Source organism: Schistocerca nitens, chromosome 9 (assembly GCF_023898315.1).
Source record: "Schistocerca nitens isolate TAMUIC-IGC-003100 chromosome 9, iqSchNite1.1, whole genome shotgun sequence".
In the NCBI taxonomy this organism is placed as follows: domain Eukaryota; kingdom Metazoa; phylum Arthropoda; class Insecta; order Orthoptera; family Acrididae; genus Schistocerca; species Schistocerca nitens.
Genome location: NC_064622.1, coordinates 16,019,507 through 16,045,568, shown reverse-complemented (window position 1 = coordinate 16,045,568; position 26,062 = coordinate 16,019,507). Strand labels below are relative to the sequence as shown.

The 26,062-nt window shown below is 41.4% G+C and overlaps 1 protein-coding gene across 33 annotated transcripts in view; it reads left to right on the top strand.

Moving 5' to 3' along the window:
• Positions 1-26,062, top strand: part of LOC126203013 (UDP-glycosyltransferase UGT5-like) — a 972,471-nt gene that overhangs the window by 573,247 nt on the left and 373,162 nt on the right. For 4 of the 33 annotated variants that reach the window (XM_049937221.1, XM_049937215.1, XM_049937218.1 and 1 more), the window contains one exon: positions 22,824-22,959. The exons of 22 other annotated variants lie outside the window; for them this stretch is intronic. In XM_049937221.1, the coding sequence (XP_049793178.1) occupies positions 22,824-22,959 (136 nt within the window). Of the gene's footprint in view, positions 1-22,823; positions 23,208-26,062 lie in introns of those variants that run through there. 7 more of the 33 variants (XM_049937246.1, XM_049937226.1, XM_049937237.1 and 4 more) reach the window with 7 other exon arrangements.

Genomic DNA, 26,062 nt, shown 5'->3' with positions numbered 1-26,062 from the left:
GGCACTAAAATTGTGTTTTATTCAGTTGCTGTCAGACGGTCCATAAGTAAAAATTATTAATATCACGAGTTATTATTCGTGGGTTTTCCATAATCATATCATGCATTCTGTCAACAGATTCCTTTGTGGTTACCTCAGTTGGATAGCCAGAGTCTGCTTCGTCTTGTTACTTCTCCGACCACGTTTAAATTCATTAATCCAGAAGTAAATGGTCTGCAATAGTGGTGTAGCGTTCGCGTGAAGTTCATCAAAATCTGTTTCGATGTGTGCAGCCGTCAAACTCTTCGAATGATAATGTTTAATAGCAGCAAGAAACACGACTTCTCCATTTTTAATCGCAGTCGACTCACTCACCACTTCAGACGGCTGTCAACAATGAATTGCATGCTGTGCACTGTTGAAATTCTGTGTATGGTCCCTGGGGTAATCAAAGATATCAGTGAAGGCGAGAGGAAGATGTTCCATTTTTTTTATGAAAGTTCACTAGACTTGTCAAACCACGCTGGTACTACATTCAGTATCTCGTTTCCTAATTTTCCTCACCTTGAAGGACACCCGATTTCACTCGAACGCTCATGTTACATACTCGCTTGCCATGCCTAAGTAAGTTGTCAACACAAAGACGATCCGCTCCCAGTGGACTCTGTCTGCTAGAGCATTGCATCTTTGCATATGAACCGCCAGTTATCTCTGGGACGCACGCAGAAGCTTTGATTCGTGACAGCCAATCAGTGGGCTGGACACTTACGTTTCTGTTGGAACTCCTTGGAGCTCTGCACAAAGCACACTGCTTCCTAGCAGAACATGGAACTGACGTCATTGGACACTTGTATTTTCGAGGTGGGTGCATTCAAAAGACAACAGTCACCAATGCGATGAGATCACAGCAGGTGGCGAGTATTCTGATAGCATTAATGTGATTGTAATTCACACGTGCTTTAAGTTTATGCAGAACTGTGTTCCTTTTCGCGTTGCATTTTGCATTTGCAGTTACCATTGTGATTGTTATGCCTTTTTTCCCCATTTTTGGCATAGCTGAAACACGTTATAATCGCTACACGCTTCTTATTTAACCATTGGTAAATACAAGTGACTTACCAAGAGACTGACCACTCACAAGATCATGTTTCAGAGCCTTGTAGTCTTATTTTGAAATGTCTTTGAAATACAATGTCCGGTGTGGATGTTAAATGGTTTGATCTCACGCTTTTTATTTATCCATTACTGAGAATCATATCTATGTCGTCTATTTGAAACATCGTATTATATTTTTCATACGTTTTACCATCGCAAATTTGTTAACTTGCACCTTCCTTTTCCACGAGTTCCACCCTACTTGCCGATGCCTAAGATTTGCCTCATAAAAAGTTCCCCAATTCACTTTCATTGCAATTAATTCGGGGATAATGAGGCATAGATACGCAGCAAATGCAGTTATTTTCGGTAAGTATTTTACAGCACCACTGGTAAGAATAGATCATGTGATACTTCGAGACACATTGCGTCGGAGACTGCGTCGTCGGAACTTTTTACTTCTTCCACACCATCTCATATATTTAGAGGTTCTTAAGCACTATATGCCACAAATGACAAAGACGTTTGTCTTAGTAAAAGGATAAAAATATCTTGTAAACAGAAAAGGGAAACGTATCTTTTAGCTAGAAGGAGTAATGATCCAGAAACAGTCATACATTTTAAAAACTACTGCACTGTATTGAGAAAAGTTATTAAAAAGTTCAGGAATATCTGCATTATGTCTGGGATTAGCACCTCCGATAATAAAATGAAAACTATTTGGAATATTGTTAAAAATGGAAACAGGGCAACCGAGAGCACAGGAAGACTGTATTTCTATCAACGAAAAGTTTGTTAACAAAAGGTCAGAAGCAGGAGATATTTTCATAATCATTTTTAATTCTTGTGGAGATAAAGGCATCCAGCTGTGCGTTAGAAAATGCAAGGCTGTATATGCAACCTGATAAAACTACTGTACATGCAATCTGATAAAACTGAAATTCAAACCACCTCTCCTACTGAAATTAGGAAAATAATAAGTCCACTCAGAAGTAAAAGCTTTCGAACAGAGTACTAAAAGCTTGTTCCTAACAGATAAGTAGGATTCTCAGCCACATATGTAGTAGCTCACTGAAACAGGGCATTTTTTGGATAGAGTGAAATATGCTATTGTTAAACCATTGCACAAAAATGGGGATAGATCTGATGGTACAACTATCGCCCAATCTCGCTTCTAACAATTTTTTCCAAAATTCTTGAAAAAGTTATGTATCCCTGAGTAGCTTCACATGTTTGTAAAAATGAAGTAGTAACATATCGTCAGTTCTGTTTTCAGGAAGTCTTTTCAACAGAAAGTGCTACATTTGGTTTCCACAGATCAAGTACTAAATGCCATGAATAACCGAACACCACCAACTGGGATATTTTCTGATCGCTCGAAGGGTTTTGACTGAGAGAATCATGAAATTCTTCTAGATAAGTTTAAGCGTAGTGGTATGAGTAGGACAGTACACAAACGGTTTAATTCATATTTAAATGGAAGAATGCAGAAGGTTGAAATTAACAGTACAAATACTCTGCAAAAATTAGCAGAGTCCTCTAACTGGGGAGGTATGAAGAATGGTGTACCACTGAGGTCAGTTTTGGGTTATTTATTGTTCTTAATATACAATTAATGACTTTCCACTCTATATTCATGAAGATGTAAAGCTAGTTCTATTTGCTGTAGATACAAGTATAGTAGTCACACCTAACAAACAGGAATTATCTGAGAAAATTGAAGATGATGTCTTTGAGAAAATTATTAGGTGGTTCTCTGCAAATCGACACTCACTAAATTTTGAGAAAACACGGTATATACAGTTCTGTACCTTAGATGACATAACACCATTGACAAATATAGACTTTCAAAACAAGTCTGTTGCTAAGGAAGAACATTCAAAATTTTTGAGTGTGTGGAATGATTAGAAATTGAATTCGAAGAAACATGTTGATGATCTGCTGAATTCACACCTACTTATGCTATTAGGGTTATTGCCACTTTGGCGATAAAAATATCAGTAAATTAGTCTACTGCGCCTATATTCATTCACTGCTTTCATATGGCATCATATTTAATGGTAATTTATCATTAAGAGAAAAACTATTTATTGCACAAAAGTGTGTAATCTGAATAATAATAGAAAACCACCCAAGATCACTTTGCAGACACTTATTTAAGAAACTGTGGATATTCACAGTACCATCAGAACACATATATTCACTTATGAAATTTGTTATTAATAATCGATCCTAGTTTTAAAATAATAGCAAAGTACATAGCTACAACACTAGAAGAAAGGCTGAACTTCACTATTGTGGGTTAAATCTGACTTTAGCATCGAAAGGGGTGAATTTTGCTGCCACAAAAGTCTTTGGTCATTTAACAACTAGCGTTTAAAGTATGGCAGACAGCCAACCAACATTCAAAAACAAATTAAAAGAATTTCTGAATGAAACTCCTTCTACTAAATAAATGTGAAGTAGTAACTGTAAAAAAAAATCATATTGTGTAAAAAACTTATTACAAATTGAGATGTTCCACATCATTACAGAATGTCGAATTCTTGATCTATGGAACAAGTATTAATGTAATGTAATGCTCTACTGCCTTAATATTTCTCTACAAACCTATCCGTTCGTCTTCTACTGTATTCCTTTCCCCAGTTACAGTATATCTTTGTGTAATGCTCCCTTCGAAACTCTCAACAATCTCTGCTTCTTTCATTATTTCTGGTGTCATCCCCTTAATTTCCTATGGTTTTGCAATCTCTTCAGTTTTAGTTAGTAATTCATAAGGAATAAATCGTGGTCAGCGTTCACATCTGGTTCTGATATCACCCTCCCACCATCATTTAGTCAATATTAAACTTTCTGGTGTCTTCAAGCCTCTTGGACATGTGCAACATTCTGTAGTGTCCTGTGAGTGGATCCAGATGGTAGCTGATACTGTCTATAGTAGTGGAGCGGCCTGATGCCTGAGGATACAAGGCGGAAATATTTTCAGACAGGGAAACTCGGTGGGAAAATAACTAAGACTCAATGAGCGTGTAAGAAACAAAATTTTCTGTCAGCTGTGTTAGTATGTGCCTCATGAACTTTTACTTTATTTTCATTTTTCCTTTGCAAGCAGTTCTCTTCCTTCATTTATACTTATGTATTTTACCATACACATTCACTTCTTCAGTTCATCATCAATCCTGTAAAATATTTATCCTATGGACACAATTAATCACATATTCCTTTCAACGTGACTCTTTATATTCACGTACGGAATTTCTTTACTATGCACACCTTTGAACAAAGCATATCGCTTACTATACACACATGATAATCTTCTACTTATCGAGGACCATATGCGTCACCACTTTCTCACAAACACTTTATGAATACACCATTTGTAATACACATATTTGCACGAAACAAATCTTTTATAAGGAATACATGATGGTTTCTATTTCTTTTAATTCATGTTTGCACAAAGCAACCTTTATGGTAAACATATCATGATCTCTTTTTTTGTCACAAACAATATCATTTTATCATGAACACTTAACGAATATGCTACTTCTTTTAATGCATACATTTGAACAAAGCAACTATAATCATAATGTCTTTTCTTGTCAAGTTTCCCCCGAATTTCAACTCGCTCCAACCGAACATACAGTTCATCATGGACGTGGAAAAAGATGGTATCTTACCATTCCTGGATGTCACGGTTAGAAGAAAAGTAGACGTTACACAGGGACATAATGCCTACCTCAAAGCGACTCACACACAGTTACATCTGCAGGCCACAAGCTGCCCAACACAGCAGTGTCTTATGCTCTTTGGTATGTAGACCACATGTGGTCTCAGATACCGACAGTCTGACTGGTGAGCTACAGCAGCTAAGAACGGTGTTCCAACAAGACAGCTATTTTGACAGACAGATATGCCATGGATTCCGTTCCAAGCAGGGATGTTAATGAAGATGCGGAGGCACACATTGCAACTGCGTTTTTGCCCTATTTTGGCGATATATCTTTAAGAATAGAAAAATCCTCAAGAGACACGACACGTAGTGTGTTTGTCGACCACCAGCAAAATTGAGGAATTTGTTGCGTTCAGTCAAAGAAAATTCTGGCTTTAGGATACGTGGCGATTACAAGAGACCATGCTAATGTGGAAAATCTTGTATTGGGCAGACATGCGGAACCGTGCAAGAGCGTTGTGTTGAACACAGTCGTCATACACGCCTGGGCCAACCTGATACATCAGTTTTCAAGAAGGGTCGTCGAGCAGATGCGCAAAACTATAGCCTTATATCTCTGACATCGATCTGTTGCAGAATTTTACAACATGTTTTTTGCTCGCGTATCATGTCATTTCTGGAAACCCAAAATCTACTCTGTAGGAATCAACATGGAATCCGGAAACAGCGATCGAGTGAGACCCAACTCGCTTTATTTGTTCATGAGACCCAGAAAATATTAGATACGGGATCCCAGGTAGATGCCATTTTCCTCGACTTCCGGAAGACGTTCGATACAGTTCCGCGCTGTTGCCTTATAAACAAAGTAAGAGCCTACGGAATATCAGACCAGCTGTGTGGCTGGATTGAAGAGTTTTTAGTAAACAGAACACAGCATGTTGTTATCAATGGAGAGACGTCTACAGACGTTAGAATAACCTCTGGCGTGCCACAGGGGAGTGTTATGGGAACATTGCTTTTTACAATATATATAAATGACCTAGTAGATAGTGTCGGAAGTTCCATGCGGTTTTTCGTGGATGATGCTGTAGTATACAGAGAAGTTGCAGCATTAGAAAATTGCAGCGAAATGCAGGAAGATCTGCAGCGGATAGGCACTTGGTGCAGTGAATGGCAACGGACCCTTAACATAGACAAATGTAATGTATTGCGAATACATAGAAAGAAGGATCCTTTATTGTATGATTATATGACAGCGGAACAAACACTGGTAGCAGTTACTTCTGTAAAATATCTGGAGTATGCGTACGTGGAATGATCATATAAAATTAATTGTTGGTAAGGCGGGCACCAGGTTGAGATTCATTGGGAGAGTCGTTAGAAAATGTAGTCCATCAACAAAGGAGGTGGCTTACAAAACACTCGTTCGACCTATACTCGAGTATTGCTCATCAGTGTGGGATCCGTACCAGGTCGGGTTGACAGAGGAGATAGAGAAGATCCAAAGAAGAGCGGCGCGTTTCGTCACAGGGTTATTTGGTAAGTGTGATAGCGTTACGGAGATGTTTAGCAAACTCAAGTGGCAGACTCTGCAAGAGAGGCGCTCTGCATCGCGGTGTAGCTTGCTGTCCAGGTTGCGAGAGGGTGCGTTTGTGGATGAGGTATCGAATATATTGCTTCCCCCTACTTATACCTCCCGAGGAGATCACGAATGTAAAATTAGAGAGATTCGAGCGCGCACGGAGGCTTTCCGGCAGTCGTTCTTCCCGCGAACGATACGCGACTGGAACAGGAAAGGGAGGTAATGACAGTGGCACGTAAAATGCCCTCCGCCACACACCGTTGGGTGGCTTGCGGAGTATAAATGTAGACGTAGATGTAGATGATAGCGGAGCATTGCCTGGACACCGATTATCGTATGTCTAAGGAGAAGACTGAAATTCTATCCCCAGCGTCATCTTCCCGGGAGTTGGTTCTTATGGAGGCCGTACATATCCGTAAGGCGGGCAATCTTATCAACTGGATGCAGGCATCCAACTAAGCGCCACCTGGAATCCAGCAATGACTGCCATTGAATTAAAACAGAAGAAACAGGAACTTACGATTCATGACTCTACCCAACGCACTGCTCAGATTTAACTTAGCCTTTAACCACAGAAGTGTCAGACAGCACAGTCGTAGCCTAGAGCGCATGTTTAAACTGGCTGTACTATAGTACTTAAACTTACGTTTAAAGTACGTTTAAGGTACAATAGTAAACGATGATATTGACAGAGCCAAAGATGAAATTGCTAAAACAGCATCTACCACCCCGTTAAGACGTTGAACAGTTGTATCGACGAAACATTGTGGAATTTGCACAATATGATATGGCGACAAACGCGCGAAGTGCATTTGCGACAGATCGGTCGGGAAAGCCTGAAAAGGTCAAATCTCTACAACATTTAATCTGTCGAGAAATACACAGAATCACGTTCAGAATTACTATACTTAACCCTTCGTAACTCCAAATGGGCACACAACTTAATGAAAATTCACATGCTCATCAAGTAAATTCAAAGTGCATTCAATTATATTCCTGTTTTCTTGGTTAACAATATACTTATACATGTATACATTTTCAAGCTTGGAACTACATCAATATTTGTCATGTTTCTTCTAATAATAGTTTCTGCTTATATCAGTTACTGGGCACCATATCCTCTACACTTATCCAGAAATTTCAGTTTGCCTTACCACAAATAATTACATCAGTGGGTTCACTATCACTGCATAACACTGTAACACCTGTCCGATAGGGGAAAGCAAATTATTATTTGTGGGCATTTCAATGTTGATTCACTGAAAGAGTGTAATACGAAGAATGACGTGGAAGTCTTACTCGGTTCTTTCAATTTGACATCTGTCATTGATTTTCCTACTCGGGTAGTAAAGGACAGCAACACATTGATAGATAACCGTTTTATAAACCAAGATAAGTTTAAAAACATAAATCTTGTCCTGTTGAGAATGGCCTTTCTGATCATGGTGCTCAGCTAGTTAAAGTATATGACATAGCTAGATTCAGTAATTCAAAACTACCCTCCAAAGTTGTGTATTCAATTAATGACTCAACAATTAGAAATTTCAGGGAAAATCTTCCGCAGTTAGACTGGGATGAGTTGTACAAGGGACCCGATGCTAATTTAAAATATAACTTATTTCGTGATACATTTGTAAGAGAATATGAAAACTGTTTCCCCAAGAAAGTAGTTAAATCTAATTATAAGAAACCATGCAAAAAGCCTTGGTTTACTAAAGTAATAAAAATATCTTGTAACCACAAAAGGGAACTGTATCTAACAACAAGAAAGGGTAATGACCCCGAAACATCCAAATATTATAAAAACTACTGTGCTACATTAAGAAAGGTTATTAAAAAGTCCAGAAACATGTGCTTCATGTCTGAGATTAATACCTCTGGTAACAAAATCAAAACAACTTGGAACATTATTTCAAGGGAGACAGGGCAACCAAGAATACAGGATGACGGCATTACTATCAAAGCGAATGGAAACTTGACAAACAACAATTTGGAAGTCGAAAACGTTTTGAATAATCACTTTTTAAATGTTGTAGAGAAAATAGGATCTAAATGTTCATTAGAAGAAGCAAGGCAGTTAATGGAAGACGCCTTATCCACACAATTTGATACAATTGAAATTCCACCCACCTCTCCTGAAATTAGGAAGATAATAAACTCTCTCAAGAATAAAAGCTCACATGGAGTTGATGGCATTTCCAGCAGGATAATAAAAGGTTGTTCCCAAGAGATAAGTGGGATTCTAAGCCACATATGTAATAGCTCTCTGAAGCAAGGTATTTTCCCAGATAGACTGAAGTATACCATTGTTAAACCACTGCATAAAAATGGGGATACGTCTGATGTCAACTGTTATATCCTAGCCAGTAATGCCACCCGAGCCCGCTGCCAAAAGGTTGGCAGCATCAAAGTCCGGACGCCGTCCGCAAAAGCAGCGCCAGCGAGACAGGAAATCGCCGCAAGTCTGCGCGCGCCACCGCTGGCTTCTGGTTTCTTAAGCGCTGGAGTCGCGAGATCTAGGACAGTTCTGTATTCGCCGCTCAGTTGTATACTCGCCACCGAATTGTGTACTTGCTAGTCAGTTGTGTGTTCATCGCAGCAGAGTTGTTGTTTGTCGTCAGCCGACGCTGACATAGCCGCTCCGACTCGAACTAGACAGACTTCTGTAGACACGGAGTTCACTACTGTGTTTCTGTATCTTCGTTAATAAAGATAAGTACCGACTTTTATTTAATCAGAGTGTTTGGGTTTTCATCTCTCTGTTCACTGTTCCAGCGGACCGGTCCGCCCGCTATTAAAAGTGTGGCGGTGACTTCGTAAGCCGTTTCTACAGCGAATTGTTTGTCGCTACGAACGCCGCCACAAAATCAACAACTACCACCCAATCTCTCTTCTGACTGCCTTATCCAAAATTCCTGAAAAAGTCATGTATTGTACAGTAACTTCACACCTCTGTAAAAATAAAGTTTTAACAAACTGTCAGTTTGGTTTCCAGAAAGGTTTTTCAACGGAGAATGCTATATATACTTTCCCTAGTGAAATATTAAATGCTCTGAGTAACCGGAACTCACCCGTTGAGATTTTTTGTTATCTATCAAAGGCTTTTGATTGTGTAAATCGTGGAATACTTCTAGATAAGCTCGTGTACTATGGTATGAATGGGACAGCGCTCAAGTGGTTTAAATCATACCTAACTGGAAGAGTGCAGAAAGTTGAAATAAGCAGTTCACATAATATGCAAAACACTGGTGATTTCTAAAACTGGGGAACAATCAAGAATGGGGTGCCACAAGGTTCGGTCTTGGGTCCTCTGCTGTTCTTAATATATATTAATGACTTGCCATTCTATATTCACGAAGATGCAAAGCTGGTACTTTTTGCCGATGATGCAAGTATAGCTATCACACCCAACAGACAAGAATTAACTGATGAAATTTTAAACAATGTTTTCAGGAAAATCATTAAGTGGTTCTCTGCAAATGGGCTCTCATTAAACTTTGACAAAATGCAGTATATACAGTTCCACACAGTAAATGGAATGACACCATAACTAAATATAGATTTCAATCAGAAATCGGTAGCTAAGTTAGAATATTCTAAATTTCTAGGTGTATGCATTGATGAGGGGTTGAACGGGAAAAACATACTGAAGATCTGCTGAAACGTTTGAGTTCAGCTACTCATGCTATTAGGGTCATTGCAAATTAGCTTACATTGCCTATTTTCATTCTCTGCTTTCTTATGGTATCATATTCTGGGGTAATTCATCATTAAGTAAAAGAGTGTTCATTGCACAAAAGTGTATAATCAGAATAATTGCTGGAGCTCATCCAAGATCATCCTGCAGACACTTATTTAAAGAGCTAGGGATCTTCACTGTAGCCTCACAATATACATATTCACTTATGAAATTTGTTATTAACAATCCGAACGAAATCAAAAGTAATAGCAATTTACATGCTACAACACTAGGACAAAGGATGATCTTCACTACTCAAGGTTAACTCTAACTTTGGCTAAGAAGGGGGTAAACTATGCTGCCACAAGAGTCTTTAGTCACTTACCGAATAGCATCAAAAATCTGACAGATAGCCATATAGCATTTAAAAGGAAATTAAAAGAATTTCTGAATGGCAACTCCTGCTACTCATTAGATGAATTTTTGGATATAGTAAGAGAGTAATTTCCCCATCCCCCCCACAAAAAATTATAAATATTAAGTGTCATGTAATATTTTGTGTATTGTAATAACTTGCATAGACACCTTTTATTAATCTGACATATTCCACATCATTACGAAGTGTCGTATACATGATCTATGGAGCAAGTACTAATCTAATCTAATCATCTTTGGTGCTGCAAATAACCACTCATTACCCCTTATCTGTTTCCAGATTCTATCATTGAACACTAAATACTTCCGGGTAAAATCTTTGGGTGTCTGCGTAACAGACTGTAATATCTTTGCTTCACACCTCTTGTGGTCCTATGTAGACAAAAGAAGAAACGTCTGCTTCCACACTCTGTGACTTTGATCTGTCTGTTTACATAGTAACTGGTCATTACTCAGCTTTACATATTGTCATTTATCATCATCTATTAATAGTATTTCCATCTCTAGGGTTATATAAGTAAATAAATGTTTCCTTGCACAAACTTCAACATGAAGTGGCCAAATTTAATACGTTTCAAAGGCACTGCTATCTGCAATGGGAATATTTATTGTGCAACTTCAAATATAACCAGTGACACGTCCCCTTCGAACAATTATACACGACTGTGCTTAAACTGACACACAATATTTTTAGCGTAACGCAATCTGACTTTCAAAAATCCCTACAAAGAATGGCCCTGACTAACATTAACCTATACGTTTCACATATCAGTTACATCACAAAAATCTTCGTTACTCGAACTACTGCAATACAGCGAGCGCCACTACTGCCAGCTAAATAAAAGATTCAAACTACGGAAGGCACTAACTACCGATAGGCATAGTTAGCAAATGAAAGATTTTAATAGAGAACAAACAATGTATTTACCTTAGTAGTCATAATATATATATATCAGTTCATGACATCGAGTCTTACAAATTTCAAAACTCCGCCATCTCTCTCCCCACATCCACCACTGCTGCCGGCTCACCTCCAACTGCGCAACGCTACGCGCTGTTAATATCCAGCTGCCGCTGCCCAACACTACAATGGCAGACAACAATGCAAACTAGCCACAGACTGCACACAGCACAGCCAGTGATTTTCATAGAGAGCGCTACGTAACATTGCCAATAAGAAAACATAAACAGCCTACTTACATAGCCCCCCTGCTCCCCACAAAAAATTTTACAAATTGTGTTGGGCAGTGGCCAATAATGATTTCATAAAATTTTCCATAATTACAATAACAAAGAAATCAAATGCACACACTTATTGAAACAATGTTGGTCAAAAGCTAAAATTTTCTCACAGTCCATAAAGACAGTCCTGATCGTTCATCACAGTAAAATATCAGTGTTTTTCTAAAAGTCTGAGCAGTAAAAGAAAAAGCACATGGAAGTAGTGGATTTCCATGCAGTCTTGAAGAAGTAGTGTTACCCTTCCAACGGAAAGACAGTGCTGACTCTTGACATGCTGACAGGTAATGGGCCACAACAGAGCAAACCCACAGCAGAGTCATTCGACGTTTTTAAGAATATTGGTAGGTAGGTCATCACAGAGCAGACCCACTGTAGTCCTGGTAGAGACTACGGTATTGGTGGACCACCAGAGGTGCAGACCCACTGCAGTCCTTGTAGAAATAATGGTATTGGGGGGTCATCAAATATGCAGACCAACTGTAGTCCTTGTAGAGATGGCCAGCAGCCATCTGTTGTGACTGTGCAGGTGCACAATCACCATTGAAGAGTCTTGCGGATAATGTAGCAAGTCCATAAACCACCACTTGTGCACTCACAAAGTTTTTTTTCTAATTGTCCTTAGAACCAGCAATGCTGTTAACGAGTCCCTTGCTGAATTATTAACACACGTGCAAACACTGTCAGTCCCTACTTCTCACATATTGTCCATATACTATGACCAACAGAAACGTGTGCAGTGAAATGTAACTCACAAGTTACTTAATTTGATGAACTGGTGTCAATTACAATTTTATAACATAAGAATACAATTACAAAGGTACAAAATACATCATTAAAGAACATAACAATACAGATAATATTTGTAGTAACACAAACTTTACAAAAGAATAGAAATAAACATATACATCAGTGTTACAAGAATTATGAAAAAATATCACAATAACTTCTGAAACATCAACTTCACACATGAGCATTAAAAAAAACAGAATAAATAATGTCTAAACATCTTTACAAAGTAAATAACATATTATTAGAAAAATTCTACAACATAACTCTTATTAGCTAAACACATAAAGACAGGAATAACGCAAATATACAATAGTACACAAACACATAGGGGGATAACACAATGGAAAGGACAGGGTTCGTTTTCAGTGTAACATTTGGTAGTGCAGTCCAACCCAAAACTTCATTCCATCGATCTTTCGTCTTATTTCAACATTTGTTTTCACCAAAACATCCAATCCAAGCATGCTTTCTGTATTTATATGTTCATATACACTCCTGGAAATGGAAAAAAGAACACATTGACACCGGTGTGTCAGACCCACCATACTTGCTCCGGACACTGCGAGAGGGCTGTACAAGCAATGATCACACGCACGGCACAGCGAACACACCAGGAACCGCGGTGTTGGCCGTCGAATGGCGCTAGCTGCGCAGCATTTGTGCACCGCCGCCGTCAGTGTCAGCCAGTTTGCCGTGGCATACGGAGCTCCATCGCAGTCTTTAACACTGGTAGCATGCCGCGACAGCGTGGACGTGAACCGTATGTGCAGTTGACGGACTTTGAGCGAGGGCGTATAGTGGGCATGCGGGAGGCCGGGTGGACGTACCGCCGAATTGCTCAACACGTGGGGCGTGAGGTCTCCACAGTACATCGATGTTGTCGCCAGTGGTCGGCGGGAGGTGCACGTGCCCGTCGACCTGGGACCGGACCGCAGCGACGCACGGATGCACGCCAAGACCGTAGGATCCTAGGCAGTGCCGTAGGGGACCGCACCGCCACTTCCCAGCGAATTAGGGACACTGTTGCTCCTGGGGTATCGGCGAGGACCATTCGCAACCGTCTCCATGAAGCTGGGCTACGGTCCCGCACACCGTTAGGCCGTCTTCCGCTCACGCCCCAACATCGTGCAGCCCGCCTCCAGTGGTGTCGCGACAGGCGTGAATGGAGGGACGAATGGAGACGTGTCGTCTTCAGCGATGAGAGTCGCTTCTGCCTTGGTGCCAATGATGGTCGTATGCGTGTTTGGCGCCGTGCAGGTGAGCGCCACAATCAGGACTGCATACGACCGAGGCACACAGGGCCAACACCCGGCATCATGGTGTGGGGAGCGATCTCCTACACTGGCCGTACACCACTGGTGATCGTCGAGGGGACACTGAATAGTGCACGGTACATCCAAACCGTCATCGAACCCATCGTTCTACCATTCCTAGACCGGAAAGGGAACTTGCTCTTCCAACAGGACAATGCACGTCCACATGTATCCCGTGCCACCCAACGTGCTCTAGAAGGTGTAAGTCAACTACCCTGGCCAGCAAGATCTCCGGATCTGTCCCCCATTGAGCATGTTTGGGACTGGATGAAGCGTCGTCTCACGCGGTCTGCACGTCCAGCACGAACGCTGGTCCAACTGAGGCGCCAGGTGGAAATGGCATGGCAAGCCGTTCCACAGGACTACATCCAGCATCTCTACGATCGTCTCCATGGGAGAATAGCAGCCTGCATTGCTGCGAAAGGTGGATATACACTGTACTAGTGCCGACATTGTGCATGCTCTGTTGCCTGTGTCTATGTGCCTGTGGTTCTGTCAGTGTGATCATGTGATGTATCTGACCCCAGGAATGTGTCAATAAAGTTTCCCCTTCCTGGGACAATGAATTCACGGTGTTCTTATTTCAATTTCCAGGAGTGTATTTAGCTAATCCGAAAGTTCAACTACTTTCTCTGATAATGAACTTATTTCCTCCATGTGTCTTTCTGAACCAATTTTCAGAGTATCTACTGTATCCTTTAAGTTTTCCTGAGATTTTGCAAGTTGCGTAACCGAATCGGTAGATGCAACTGAGTCAATTTTAGCTTGCAAGGTCTCATGATTTTCGTGAACAATAGTTTGCAGGTCTTTTATGGCTGCTTCGTGATTCTGTAATGCATTTTCATGCCGCCAAAAAATGGGTTGAAAATGCTCACAAATTTGTGTTTTTACGTCATTACAGACTTTTTGACATTTCGATTCAATGTTATGTAACTCAGTAGTTAAATCTTCACGTGTTTGTTCAAGCTTATGTTCCACTGAGTCTAACTTTTGAAGCTTTTGTTCCATTGCGTCTAACTGTTGCTGTGTTTGTCTCTGGTGTTGTTCCATTGTGTCTAACTTTTGAAGATTTTGTTCCATTGTGTCTAACTTTTGAAGATTTTGTCCCATTTGTTTCTGATTTTGTTCAAGCGTTGTGTCTAACTTTTGAAGATTTTGTTCCATTGTGTCTAAATTTTGTAGCCTTTGTCCCATTTGTTGCATTAATTGTAATAACAATGCACTGGTGTCTGAAACATGTTCCTCAGTGCTTTTCGGCAGTGAATTTGCACCGGCAACATTCACATTTTGACAAGCGGAAAATGTGTCTTGACTCATTTGAGAAAACGGTGAGAACCCAAAACCTGAGTCTACAGTATTTGCAATATTGTGTTCTGTCATTCCCGATTCCTGAGGCGAGCTGTTGCCGACCGATCGATCGATAATGCTTCCCTGTTCACTACCTGTTTCACTGTCTACACCATTATTTGACGCCCGCTCCATTTCCCTATACACAGTTACCAAATTACTACTTTGAATATTAGTTAATTCATTACATGGTGGCGCTAACACACTGCTTTCGTCTTCACTGTCATTTCTTAGTTTACTTTGGAGCCTAGTATTACGTTTTTCACACGCCATTATTGTCACAATACTTCACACGATAACACACAAAAGCACAATTTGGAGAGCAAAAATAAGAGAACACATCAACATAACACTGAAAATAATATCTAGTTAATTGCAGCTGCGAAATACTTGGTGCAAATCTACATGCATGCCACAACTGTTTTACTGTACAACAATGAAAGACTGCAACTACAAAGGAGATTTTCTCTACAATTACGCGCTAGCAATAAACAAAAGCTACACTAATTACACAAACTACAATAAAAAATCAGAAGATTCCAGTGAGGTATCCTCGGCTAAGGGTCGACATATGAAACGTCCCCTTTAGAAAATTATACACGACTGTGCTTAAACTGACACACAATATTTTTAGCGCAACGCAAACTGACTTTCAAAAATCCCTACAAAGAATGGCCATGACTAACATTAACCTATACGTTTCACAAATCAGTTACCTCACAAAAATCTTCGTTACTCGAACTACTGCAATACAGCGAGCGCCACTACTGCCAGCTAAATAAAAGATTCAAACTACGGAAGGCACTAACTACCGATAGGCATAGTTAGCAAATGAAAGATTTTAATAGAGAACAAACAATGTATTTACCTTAGTAGTCATAATATATATATCAGTTCATGACATCGAGTCTTACAAATTTCAAAACTCCGCCATCTCTCTCCCCACATCCACCACTGCTGCCGGCTCACCTCCAACTGCGCAACGCTACGCGCTGTTAACATCCAGCTGCCGCTGCCCAACACTACAATGGCAGACAACAATGCAAACTAGCCACAGACTGCACACAGCACAGCCAGTGATTTTCATAGAGAGCGCTACGTAACATTGCCAATAAGAAAACATAAACAGCCTACTTACACCAGCAATGAATATATCAAGATCTATTACTTTAAGCAGTGAATATCGTTTATTGACCATACATCCTATTGGGAATCTCTTATGCTTAATGTCGTCTTTTATTAACCCCAAATATTTGACTCCTTACACAGGATTACTTCTGTGCGGTTCCAGAATACCTTTCTGCACATTTACAGTTGCTGTATTCAGCAAATCATACTACCAATCAAGCTGATTAAAGACACATGGAAGCTAAATTAGCTGCTAATTAATGGTTATCAATATAACAGCTTTCTGTTAGTTTCTAACAGCGCAATTCTTGAACTGTATTACATCTACATTTACATCTACATTTATACTCCGCAAGCCACCCAACGGTGTGTGGCGGAGGGCACTTTACGTGCCACTGTCATTACCTCCCTTTCTTGTTCCAGTCGCGTATCGTTCGCGGGAAGAACGACTGTCTGAAAGCCTCCGTGCGCGCTCTAATCTCTCTAATTTTACATTCGTGATCTACTCGGGAGGTATAAGTAGGGGGAAGCTATATATTTGATACCTCATCCAGAAACGCACCCTCTCGAAACCTGGCGAGCAAGCTACACCGCGATGCAGAGCGCCTCTCTTGCAGAGTCTGCCACTTGAGTTTGTTAAACATCTCCGTAATGCTATCACGGTTACCAAATAACCCTGTGACGAAACGCACCGCTCTTCTTTGGATCTTCTCTATCTCCTCCGTCAACCCGATCTGGTACGGATCCCACACTGATGAGCAATACTCAAGTATAGGTAGAACGAGTGTTTTGTAAGCCACCTCCTTTGTTGATGGACTACATTTTCTAAGGACTCTCCCAATGAATCTCAACCTCGTACCCGCCTTACCAACAATTAATTTTATATGATCATTCCACTTCAAATCGTTCCGCACACACACTCCCAGATATTTTACAGAAGTAACTGCTACCAGTGTTTGTTCCTCTATCATATAATCATACAAAAAGGATCCTTCTTTCTATGTATTCGCGATACATTACATTTGTCTATGTTAAGGGTCAGTTGCCACTCCCTGCACCAAGTGCCTATCCGCTGCAGATCTTCCTGCATTTCGCTACAATTTTCTAATGCTGCAACTTCTCTGTATACTACAGCATCATCCGCGAAAAGCCGCATGGAACTTCCGACACTATCTACTAGGTCATTTATATATATTGTGAAAAGCAATGTTCCCATAACACTCCCCTGTGGCACGCCAGAAGTTACTTTAACGTCTGTAGACGTTTCTCCATTGAGAACAACATGCTGTGTTCTGTTTGCTAAAAACTCTTCAATCCAGCCACACAGCTGGTCTGATATTCCGTAGGCTCTTACTTTGTTTATCAGGCGACAGTGCGGAACTGTATCGAACGCCTTCCGGAAGTCAAGGAAAATGGCATCTACCTGGGAGCCTGTATCTAATATTTTCTGGGTCTCATGAACAAATAAAGCGAGTTGGGTCTCACACGATCGCTGTTTCCGGAATCCATGTTGATTCCTACATAGTAGATTCTGGGTTTCCAAAAACGACATGATACTGGAGCAAAAAACATGTTCTAAAATTCTACAACAGATCGACGTCAGAGATATAGGTCTATAGTTTTGCGCATCTGCTCGACGACCCTTCTTGAAGACTGGGACTACCTGTGCTTTTTTCCAATCATTTGGAACCTTCCGTTCCTCTAGAGACTTGCGGTACACGGCTGTAGAATCGAATTGGTATCCCGTCAGGTCCAGTGGAGTTTCCTCTGTTGAGTGATTCCAGTTGCTTTCCTATTCCTTGGACACTTATTTCGATGTCAGCCATTTTTTCGTTTGTGCGAGGATTTAGAGAAGGAACTGCAGTGCGGTCTTCCTCTGTGAAACAGCTTTGGAAAAAGGTGTTTAGTATTTCAGCTTTACGCGTGTCATCCTCTGTTTCAATGCCATCATCATCCCGGAGTGTCTGGATATGCTGTTTCGAGCCACTTACTGACTTAACGTAAGACCAGAACTTCCTAGGATTTTCTGTCAAGACGGTACATAGAATTCTACTTACATGCTGACAGAGCCTTTCACTTCTCACTATGGAAGGTAATGTCCGATTGAAACTTGTTAGCGTCCCTTTTTCTATTGTGAATACTCTCTCGTTAACCACAACAGCTGTTTGTGTTGTCCCTGTAACATATCAATCTTTGCCTCAAAATAAGAGGCATCGTCTTCACCTACAGTTCCAAATAATATCTTACTGATTTCCCCATCAAAATTCAGTAGCCAACGTCTTATCATTCTTCTTCCTTGGCAAACTAATTCTACATTTAGTCTTGGAGATTTCTCTATCTGCCATTGACATATTGTCAGTTGGACGTATGCAACGTGTTTGTATGATACTTTATTACCTCACGATATATATGGGGCACGTAAAGTCCGGGAACACTTTCAATTATTTATTGCACAATAATTAAACATTGTACTGATGTCATACATATTGCATTTTGAAAAGAAACTCTGAAATTTTTTTTACAAACATTCGATGTGCGATCCATGAGTGACCCGGCAGATGTCAATACAGTAATAGAATTCTTGCCATACCCGTCCCAGCATGGCATCGTCGACTGTGGCAGCCGCTTCCCGTATTCTCTACCGGAGCTCTGCTACATCACGTGGTAGAGGCGGTACATACACCAGGTCTTTAATGTGTCCCCACAGAAAAAAGTCACACAGAGTGAGATCTGGTAATCGGGGCGGCAATTTCTTGAAACAGCTGTCCCCTTCTGTAGCACGGCCGATCCGTCTATGCGGCAGGTCCGTTTTCAAGTACCTACGAACTTCATGATGAGAATGGAGTGGGGCCCCATCTTGCTGAAAGATGAACGGAGAGTCCTATTTCATTTGAGGCATAAGCCAGTGCTGGAATATGTCCAAGTAGGAATATCCAGTGACAGTGCTCTCGGCGAAGAAGAATGGTCCATGCAGTTTTCGACGTGAAAAGGCGCAAAAAATATTTACCTTTGGGGAAGCACGCTCAAATTCAATGCATTCGTGTGGATGCTTTGTACGCCAGATTCAACAATTATGCCTGTTCACTTTCCCATTAGTGTGAAAAGTGGCTTCATCGCTGTAAATTAAGCGATCGACAATGCCATCCCCATCCTCATTCAATTGTTGCAACTGCGAATAAAACTCAAAACGCTTGTCTTTGTCATCGTCAATGAGTTTCTCCACTAGCTCCAATTTGAATGGTTTCACAGACAGCTTCTGTCGCAGGACCTTTCACACTGTCATTGGAGCCATTTCGAGGTCATGGGATGCACGACACACCAATTTCTTTGGATTCCTTACGTATGTCTCTTTTACACGTTCCATATTCACTTCACTCACACTGGGACGTCCGCTTCTTTTTGTCGGGCACAAGCAACCCGTCGTATCGGCTTTGTTGCGCCAGTGGGGAATGGCCTTCCTTGTTGGTGGCTTCTTACCGTACTTGGTTCTAAACATCCGTTGAACAGCTGTAGCACACTTGCTGTTGTCGAACTCCAACACACAGAAAGCTCACTCCGCCTCTGAACTCGTCATGTTGCGACTAGCGCTAATTATCGGCAAATCACTAAACTACACTGTGGCGATAAACAAGAAAAAAAAAAACTTTCAGGGTTTCTCTTCAAAATGACATATGTGTGATATCTGTACAATGTTTTGTTCTTGTCCAAAAAATAACTGAAAGTGTCCCCGTACTTTTATATACAGGATGAAAAGTATTTAAACCGACAAACTCTGTGAGGTTGTAGGGGACATCAAAGCAAATATTTTTCCCTAATGTCATTTTTTCCTATGAGGAGTATTTAAACCAGTAGAGGAAGATTTCTCTGGCGGCAAATTAATTAAACCAAGAGACAACACATTAACATAACCCAATTTCAATTACAGTAGATTTTCAAAAATGCCTCCATTGACACGTAAACAAAGATACACCATTGGATCATGTTCTGTCTGACACGGGCAAAAACCCCAGAAGTATCCTGAATTGTTCCTGATGCTGCTTCTATCCTGGCAAACAGATCCTCTTCTGATGCAACAGGAGTTGCGTAAACAAGGTTGCGCATCTCTCACCACACAAAAAAGTCCAGAGGAGTCATATCTGGGTATCGAGCAGTCCATGGTACAGGACCACCTCTGCCAATTCACGTTTCTGGGAACCGTCGGTCTAGAAATCGAAGCACACGATGACTGAAATGTGCCGGAGCCCCGTCATGTTGGAACCACATGCGTTCTCTTGTAGGGAGCGGGACGTCTGCCAGCTATTCTGGCAATGCTCTGGAGAGAAACTTGTAATAGCCCCTGCCATTTAATGGCCTACGTGGCAGATACTGCCCAATCAAACAGTCCCCAACAACAGCAACCCACCCATTAACGAAGAACCGCACTTGATGAGTGCTAGTAACTGTGGCATGTGGGTTATCCTCACTCCAAACAAGCGAATTGTGCATGTTGAAGACTCCATCACGCCCGAAGGTTGTTTCATCGCCAAACAACATAGAGGATGGAAATGTAGGATGTATTTCACACTGTTCCAGGTACCACTGCAAAAGTTGTGCTCTGGGTGGATAATCAACTGGTTCTAGGTTGTGGACACGCAGTAAGTGAAATGGAAGTAACAATGGCTCTCAAAGGACTGTTTTTACATTCGTCTGATTCGTCCCCACGTTACGTGCAATTGCACGAGTGCTGATTGAAGGATCCCGCTCCACATGCTGCAAGACAGCTTCCTCAAATTGGAGCGTTCTTGCCGTGCGACGGTGTCGCTGTCCAGGTAATCTGCTAAATGACCCGGTCTCACGCAGACGTTGGTTCACAGCAGCAAAGCTCGTATGATGCGGGATACGGTGATTGGGATATTATTGATAAACCCGCTGTGCAGCTCGTCCGTTGTGGTGCGCTACTTAGTACGCGCCAACCATATCATTGTACTCACTCCAGGTGTATCGCTCCATTAGTAAACGGAGACAATGCACTACTACACTGGTGGACAGCAGTTGCCTACAGCTGAAGAGCGTAATACGCCCTCTAACAACTGAAGAGCGTAATACGGCTTCCACCGGGTTAAATAATCCTCCTTGGAAAAAATGACATTAGGGAAAAATATTTGTTTTGATGTCCCCTACAACCTCCCAGAGTTTGTCGGTTTAAATAATTTTCACCCTGTTTGCACGGCTTGTACAGGGAAGTGAATTGTGTCTGTGTAATTAATTGTGTTCACTAGTGTATACTAACTTATTCGACGGTTTTGCATAAGTTTTACTGCATATATATATATATATATATATATATATATATATATATATATATATATATATAACTTATTCGACGGTTTTGCATAAGTTTTACTGCATATATATATATATATATATATATATATATATATATATATATATATATGCAGTAAAACTATATATATATATATATATATATATATATATATATATATATATATATATATATATATGCAGTAAAACTTATCCGTTTTTAAGCTACGCTACAGATCAATTTATTTGTGAAAATACAAAGTACAATCTCCAACGAACTTTACATATTCACATACACCTTTGCCTTTAGACCATATATACACAGATTCATTAACAGATATCTTACGTCTACTTCTAGTATAAAGGGATAATGGGGAAGGTGAGGTATAGACAGATTTTCCGAAGTCTTTATTTGCCAATTCTCCAATATGGTAGGTTCGGTAGGCGATGATATCGCGATCGACGAAACTCTCGAGGCCTGCAACTGATGGAACCCCGCTACCTCCACGTACAATGGCTACAGTTAACCATCCGTTGCCGTGGGTAAATGTGTCGTTGATGTCGATGCTGAAGTTCAGCCTGCATCCTCGAAACACACATGGTCCCTCAATCAGTCCCTCAATATGCAGTAAAACTTATGCAAAACCGTCGAATAAGTTAGTATACACTAGTGAACACAATTAATTACACAGACACAATTCACTTCCCCGTACAAGCCGTGCAAACCAAAACTAAAGTACATTGTATGTGTAGAGAGTAACTCCTGCTGTGGCTGGCATATCCAATAGTCTCTGCGGCTGTGGCTATGGCAATATTGAAAATTAACTCGATAGGTATCAAATGAAGAGTTATGAGAATGAATGCATGAAGAAAGGTCTTTTGGACCACATACCAGGATAAGGGGTTGATAAATCATTCATCTGTTATGGCGTCCATTAACAGTTAATAGGCCACTGTGTGGGGATATACAGGAGCCGAATAGAAGGGACAGCTGAAGACTGGGACATACTAGCCAAAGGTCAGTAACCTGAAAGTATACAACATACGTAAATATAGAAACATAATTTGTATACAAGCGTAAGCATCCTTTCTCTGGAGAAGTATAGCCGTTAGTGACAACAGTGTATGATTTACTGTCTGTATGTGATGCCTACTGAAGTATAAATATTCTGTTATCTAAATCATCTGTATTCCAGTAACAATAGCTGTAGTTAATTTCAAGAGCTGTAGTTTCTCTATCTGTTGATTCTCGGTGTGCAGGTACCGAGAGAAAGCCCAGCGGTTGTCCAGGATCTTCAACGACCGGCCGGTGAAGCCGCTGGACGAGGCTGTCTACTGGACAGAGTACGTGATCAGGCACCAGGGGGCGCCACACCTCAGGTCCGCGGCGCTGGACCTCGCCTGGTACCAGTACTTGCTGCTAGATGTCGTCGCCGTGCTGGTAGCCGCAGCCGCGGTGCTGCTCCTAGCGGCGGGGATCGCAATCAGGGCCGGACTGCGGCTACTGAAGCGGACTGCTGGCGGATCCAAAGCTAAGAGGACCAGCAGCAAGTCCACCAAGAGAGACTGATAGTTGCCTTATTATTTATATGTTGGATATAAGTAATACGAACACTCCCCAGTCAACCTAATAAAACGTGTTTATACAAATATAGGATCTAACAATGATTAATCAACTCACGACTGTAAAACCTCGCCCACTTGTTATCCCTGATGATCCACCCACCCACTTAAGCAACACTGATGCCCTCAACCATGATCCACAGCTAATTTTTGTAGCCATTCATACCCTACATATAGACAGCGTCTGAAGGCAATGCAGTCAAAATTTCCTTCGTCACCAAATACTCTGAAGCCATTCATGCCAGTGACAGAATACTGTATCTTTCACTATCATGCTTCCACAGAATATTTATGGACTCTGTAATACTGCTGATTTTTGATTGCCAAATGTATGAAAGTAGCCGACATTTTGTGTTTATTATCGTGCCTAATGGCTAGTGATAACTGGCCTGACGACAGAGGCGTTTCAATAGTATCATGGTTCCATACGACTATTGATTGAATTATAGGTTGCAACACAGTTAGAGACATTGTTAAGTTTTCAAATTAGAGAGATATATATTCCTTTTGCACACCAAATAAGAGACACTTTAAATTTACCCACTCTTAATCTCCACATACACCAGACAAATTCAAATATTAATTGGCATATGCCGCTCTGCTAATACACACACCTGTCCAACAGCGTGATCCAGTCGACATGACAGTCTAACAGCAGGTATCGTGGTTGATCCAAACACTGCTGTAACTTTCATTTATATTCTGCTCCACAACTCTATTTTATATTCATGCTAAACAGACAATACACTTCCTCGCCAGTTCGTGTAATTATTACTCTTTGCTTACGGTCTGCTCACGGTAACCGGTTATTTGTTCAGCTGTCGTTTTTGTCATTGCCTCACTGACTTCTCTCCCACAATTTTAACAACTGAACAACAACATTAACCACACAGTACTGTCGCTTCCTAGATTTCGATAATGGATGTCTGCGTACATTCGTTACATGTACAAGTTCACAATAACGCTGAATAAGGGATCAAGGACCCCTTATAACACTTCCACACTTGTGTGGGTTACACAGTCTATCAAACCACGCTACCATCCCGCTCACTATCCAGCTACATGTCAACGGATATGTCACGATGTGCGGACAGGTCCCTTTCTCCCACTGTTTTGGAGAGGCTCGGATTTGGAGGGGGGGCACCTGGTATGACTTCAGGCCACGCCTGGTAGTGATTGAGGGTACGGACACCCTGCCTCCACATGTAAAACATGTGGAGGCAGGGTGTCTACAACCTATCTGTCTGAGGCTGAGGTACATCCGTGGCCAGTAACGTCCCAAGATCTGTCTCTGCTAGAGCATGTGTGGGGCTATCTTGGACCTCAATTCTACCCCAGTCTATCTGTCGAGGATATCAAGGGCTAGTTATAATAGTTGTGGGAGAACTCGCTCCAGGAGTGGATACAAGGGTTGTATGGCATCCTACCGAATGAATCACTGCATGCAACTTGGACGGAGAGGTTGGAACGTCATACTAACAACTGGCTAATACCGCCAAGATCTTTGTGAATTTGAATCGACCTTGTTATCACTGAAGCAACATCACATACCCTCTTAACGCTTGAAGCACTCTTAATCAATGTTATTCGTTATATCATATTGTCTTGTCACATTTCTGTCCTAGCAACGTTGTGTCAACTGTTTAAGTTGATAGTCACAGTGTGCAATCTGCCACCTTTAAAGAACTTTAGCAGTAAAACCACTTTTCTTCTACCAGAAGTTTGGGTGAACTAACTGAAGCTTTCAGTTACACCATTCCTTACTGTTATATACCTCCTCTTCAGACACAACCTACTACACCATAGACTCGTCCCAAACGTATGATTCAGACACTCTCCCTCAACTTTCATCGCTACTTTCATTACTAACGTAGCACCATTACTACTTGGGTGTTACTGTGGAAAATAGCAGCTGACTCACAGTAACTGAGGAAGCCATAAGCACAAGGTAGCCATCAAGACTTCAGGATGCCAGTTGCAGCAGCAGGGAAGTTTATGCATTGCGAGGCAGTCCAGAAAGAGCACCACAATCATGCCGATGCAGTGGAAACGTGTGCGCCCTTGCAGGCTGCGCCAGGCAGTTTCAACACTGCCAAGGCCTGGAATTGTTATTCCACATTTGGCTGTGAACAATATGTCAGAACATCAAATGAGCTTACTCGTAAATAACCATATCTGACACCAAATGAAGTGGCACAGCTTGAAGAGCCACTTCTGTGCAGGGTTGGTTTGCAGCAGTTAGCTCATGGCGAGTGTGCAGGCTCAGGAAAACAATATCAGAGAGGTACATATTTTATAGAGCTTCTTGTTACTACACATATAACAGTGTGGTGCGGCAGCCATGTCTCCTTTAGCGTTCAGCGTGGTTGACTCTTGTTGCGTTGCATGGCCAGCTGTGAGCAGGTGAGCCGACTCTCACGTCTGCAACTGAGAATGCTGAACTGACAGACTTTGAACGCGGCATGGTATTCGGAGCTACACGCGTGGGACAATCCCTTTCGGAAATTGGGAGGTAATTGGATACTCCGAGATCCATAGTGTCAAGAGTGCGCCGAGAATGCCACATTTCGGGAATTACCTTTCACCACGGACGAAACAGTGGCCAATGGCATTCACTAAACTACCCAGAGCAGTGGCGCTTGCGTAATGTCAGTGCTAACAGACAAGCAACACTGCGTGAAATAACCGCATAAATCAACGTGGGACGTCCGACAAACGGTACCTGTTACGACAGTGTAGGCGGAATGTGGCGTTAATGGGCCGGCGTGAGTGTCTTTGCTGACAGCGCGACATCGCCTGCAGCGCATCTCCTGGACTCGAGACCGTATCGGTTGGATCCTAGACAACAGTGAAACCGTGGCCTGGTCAGATGAGTC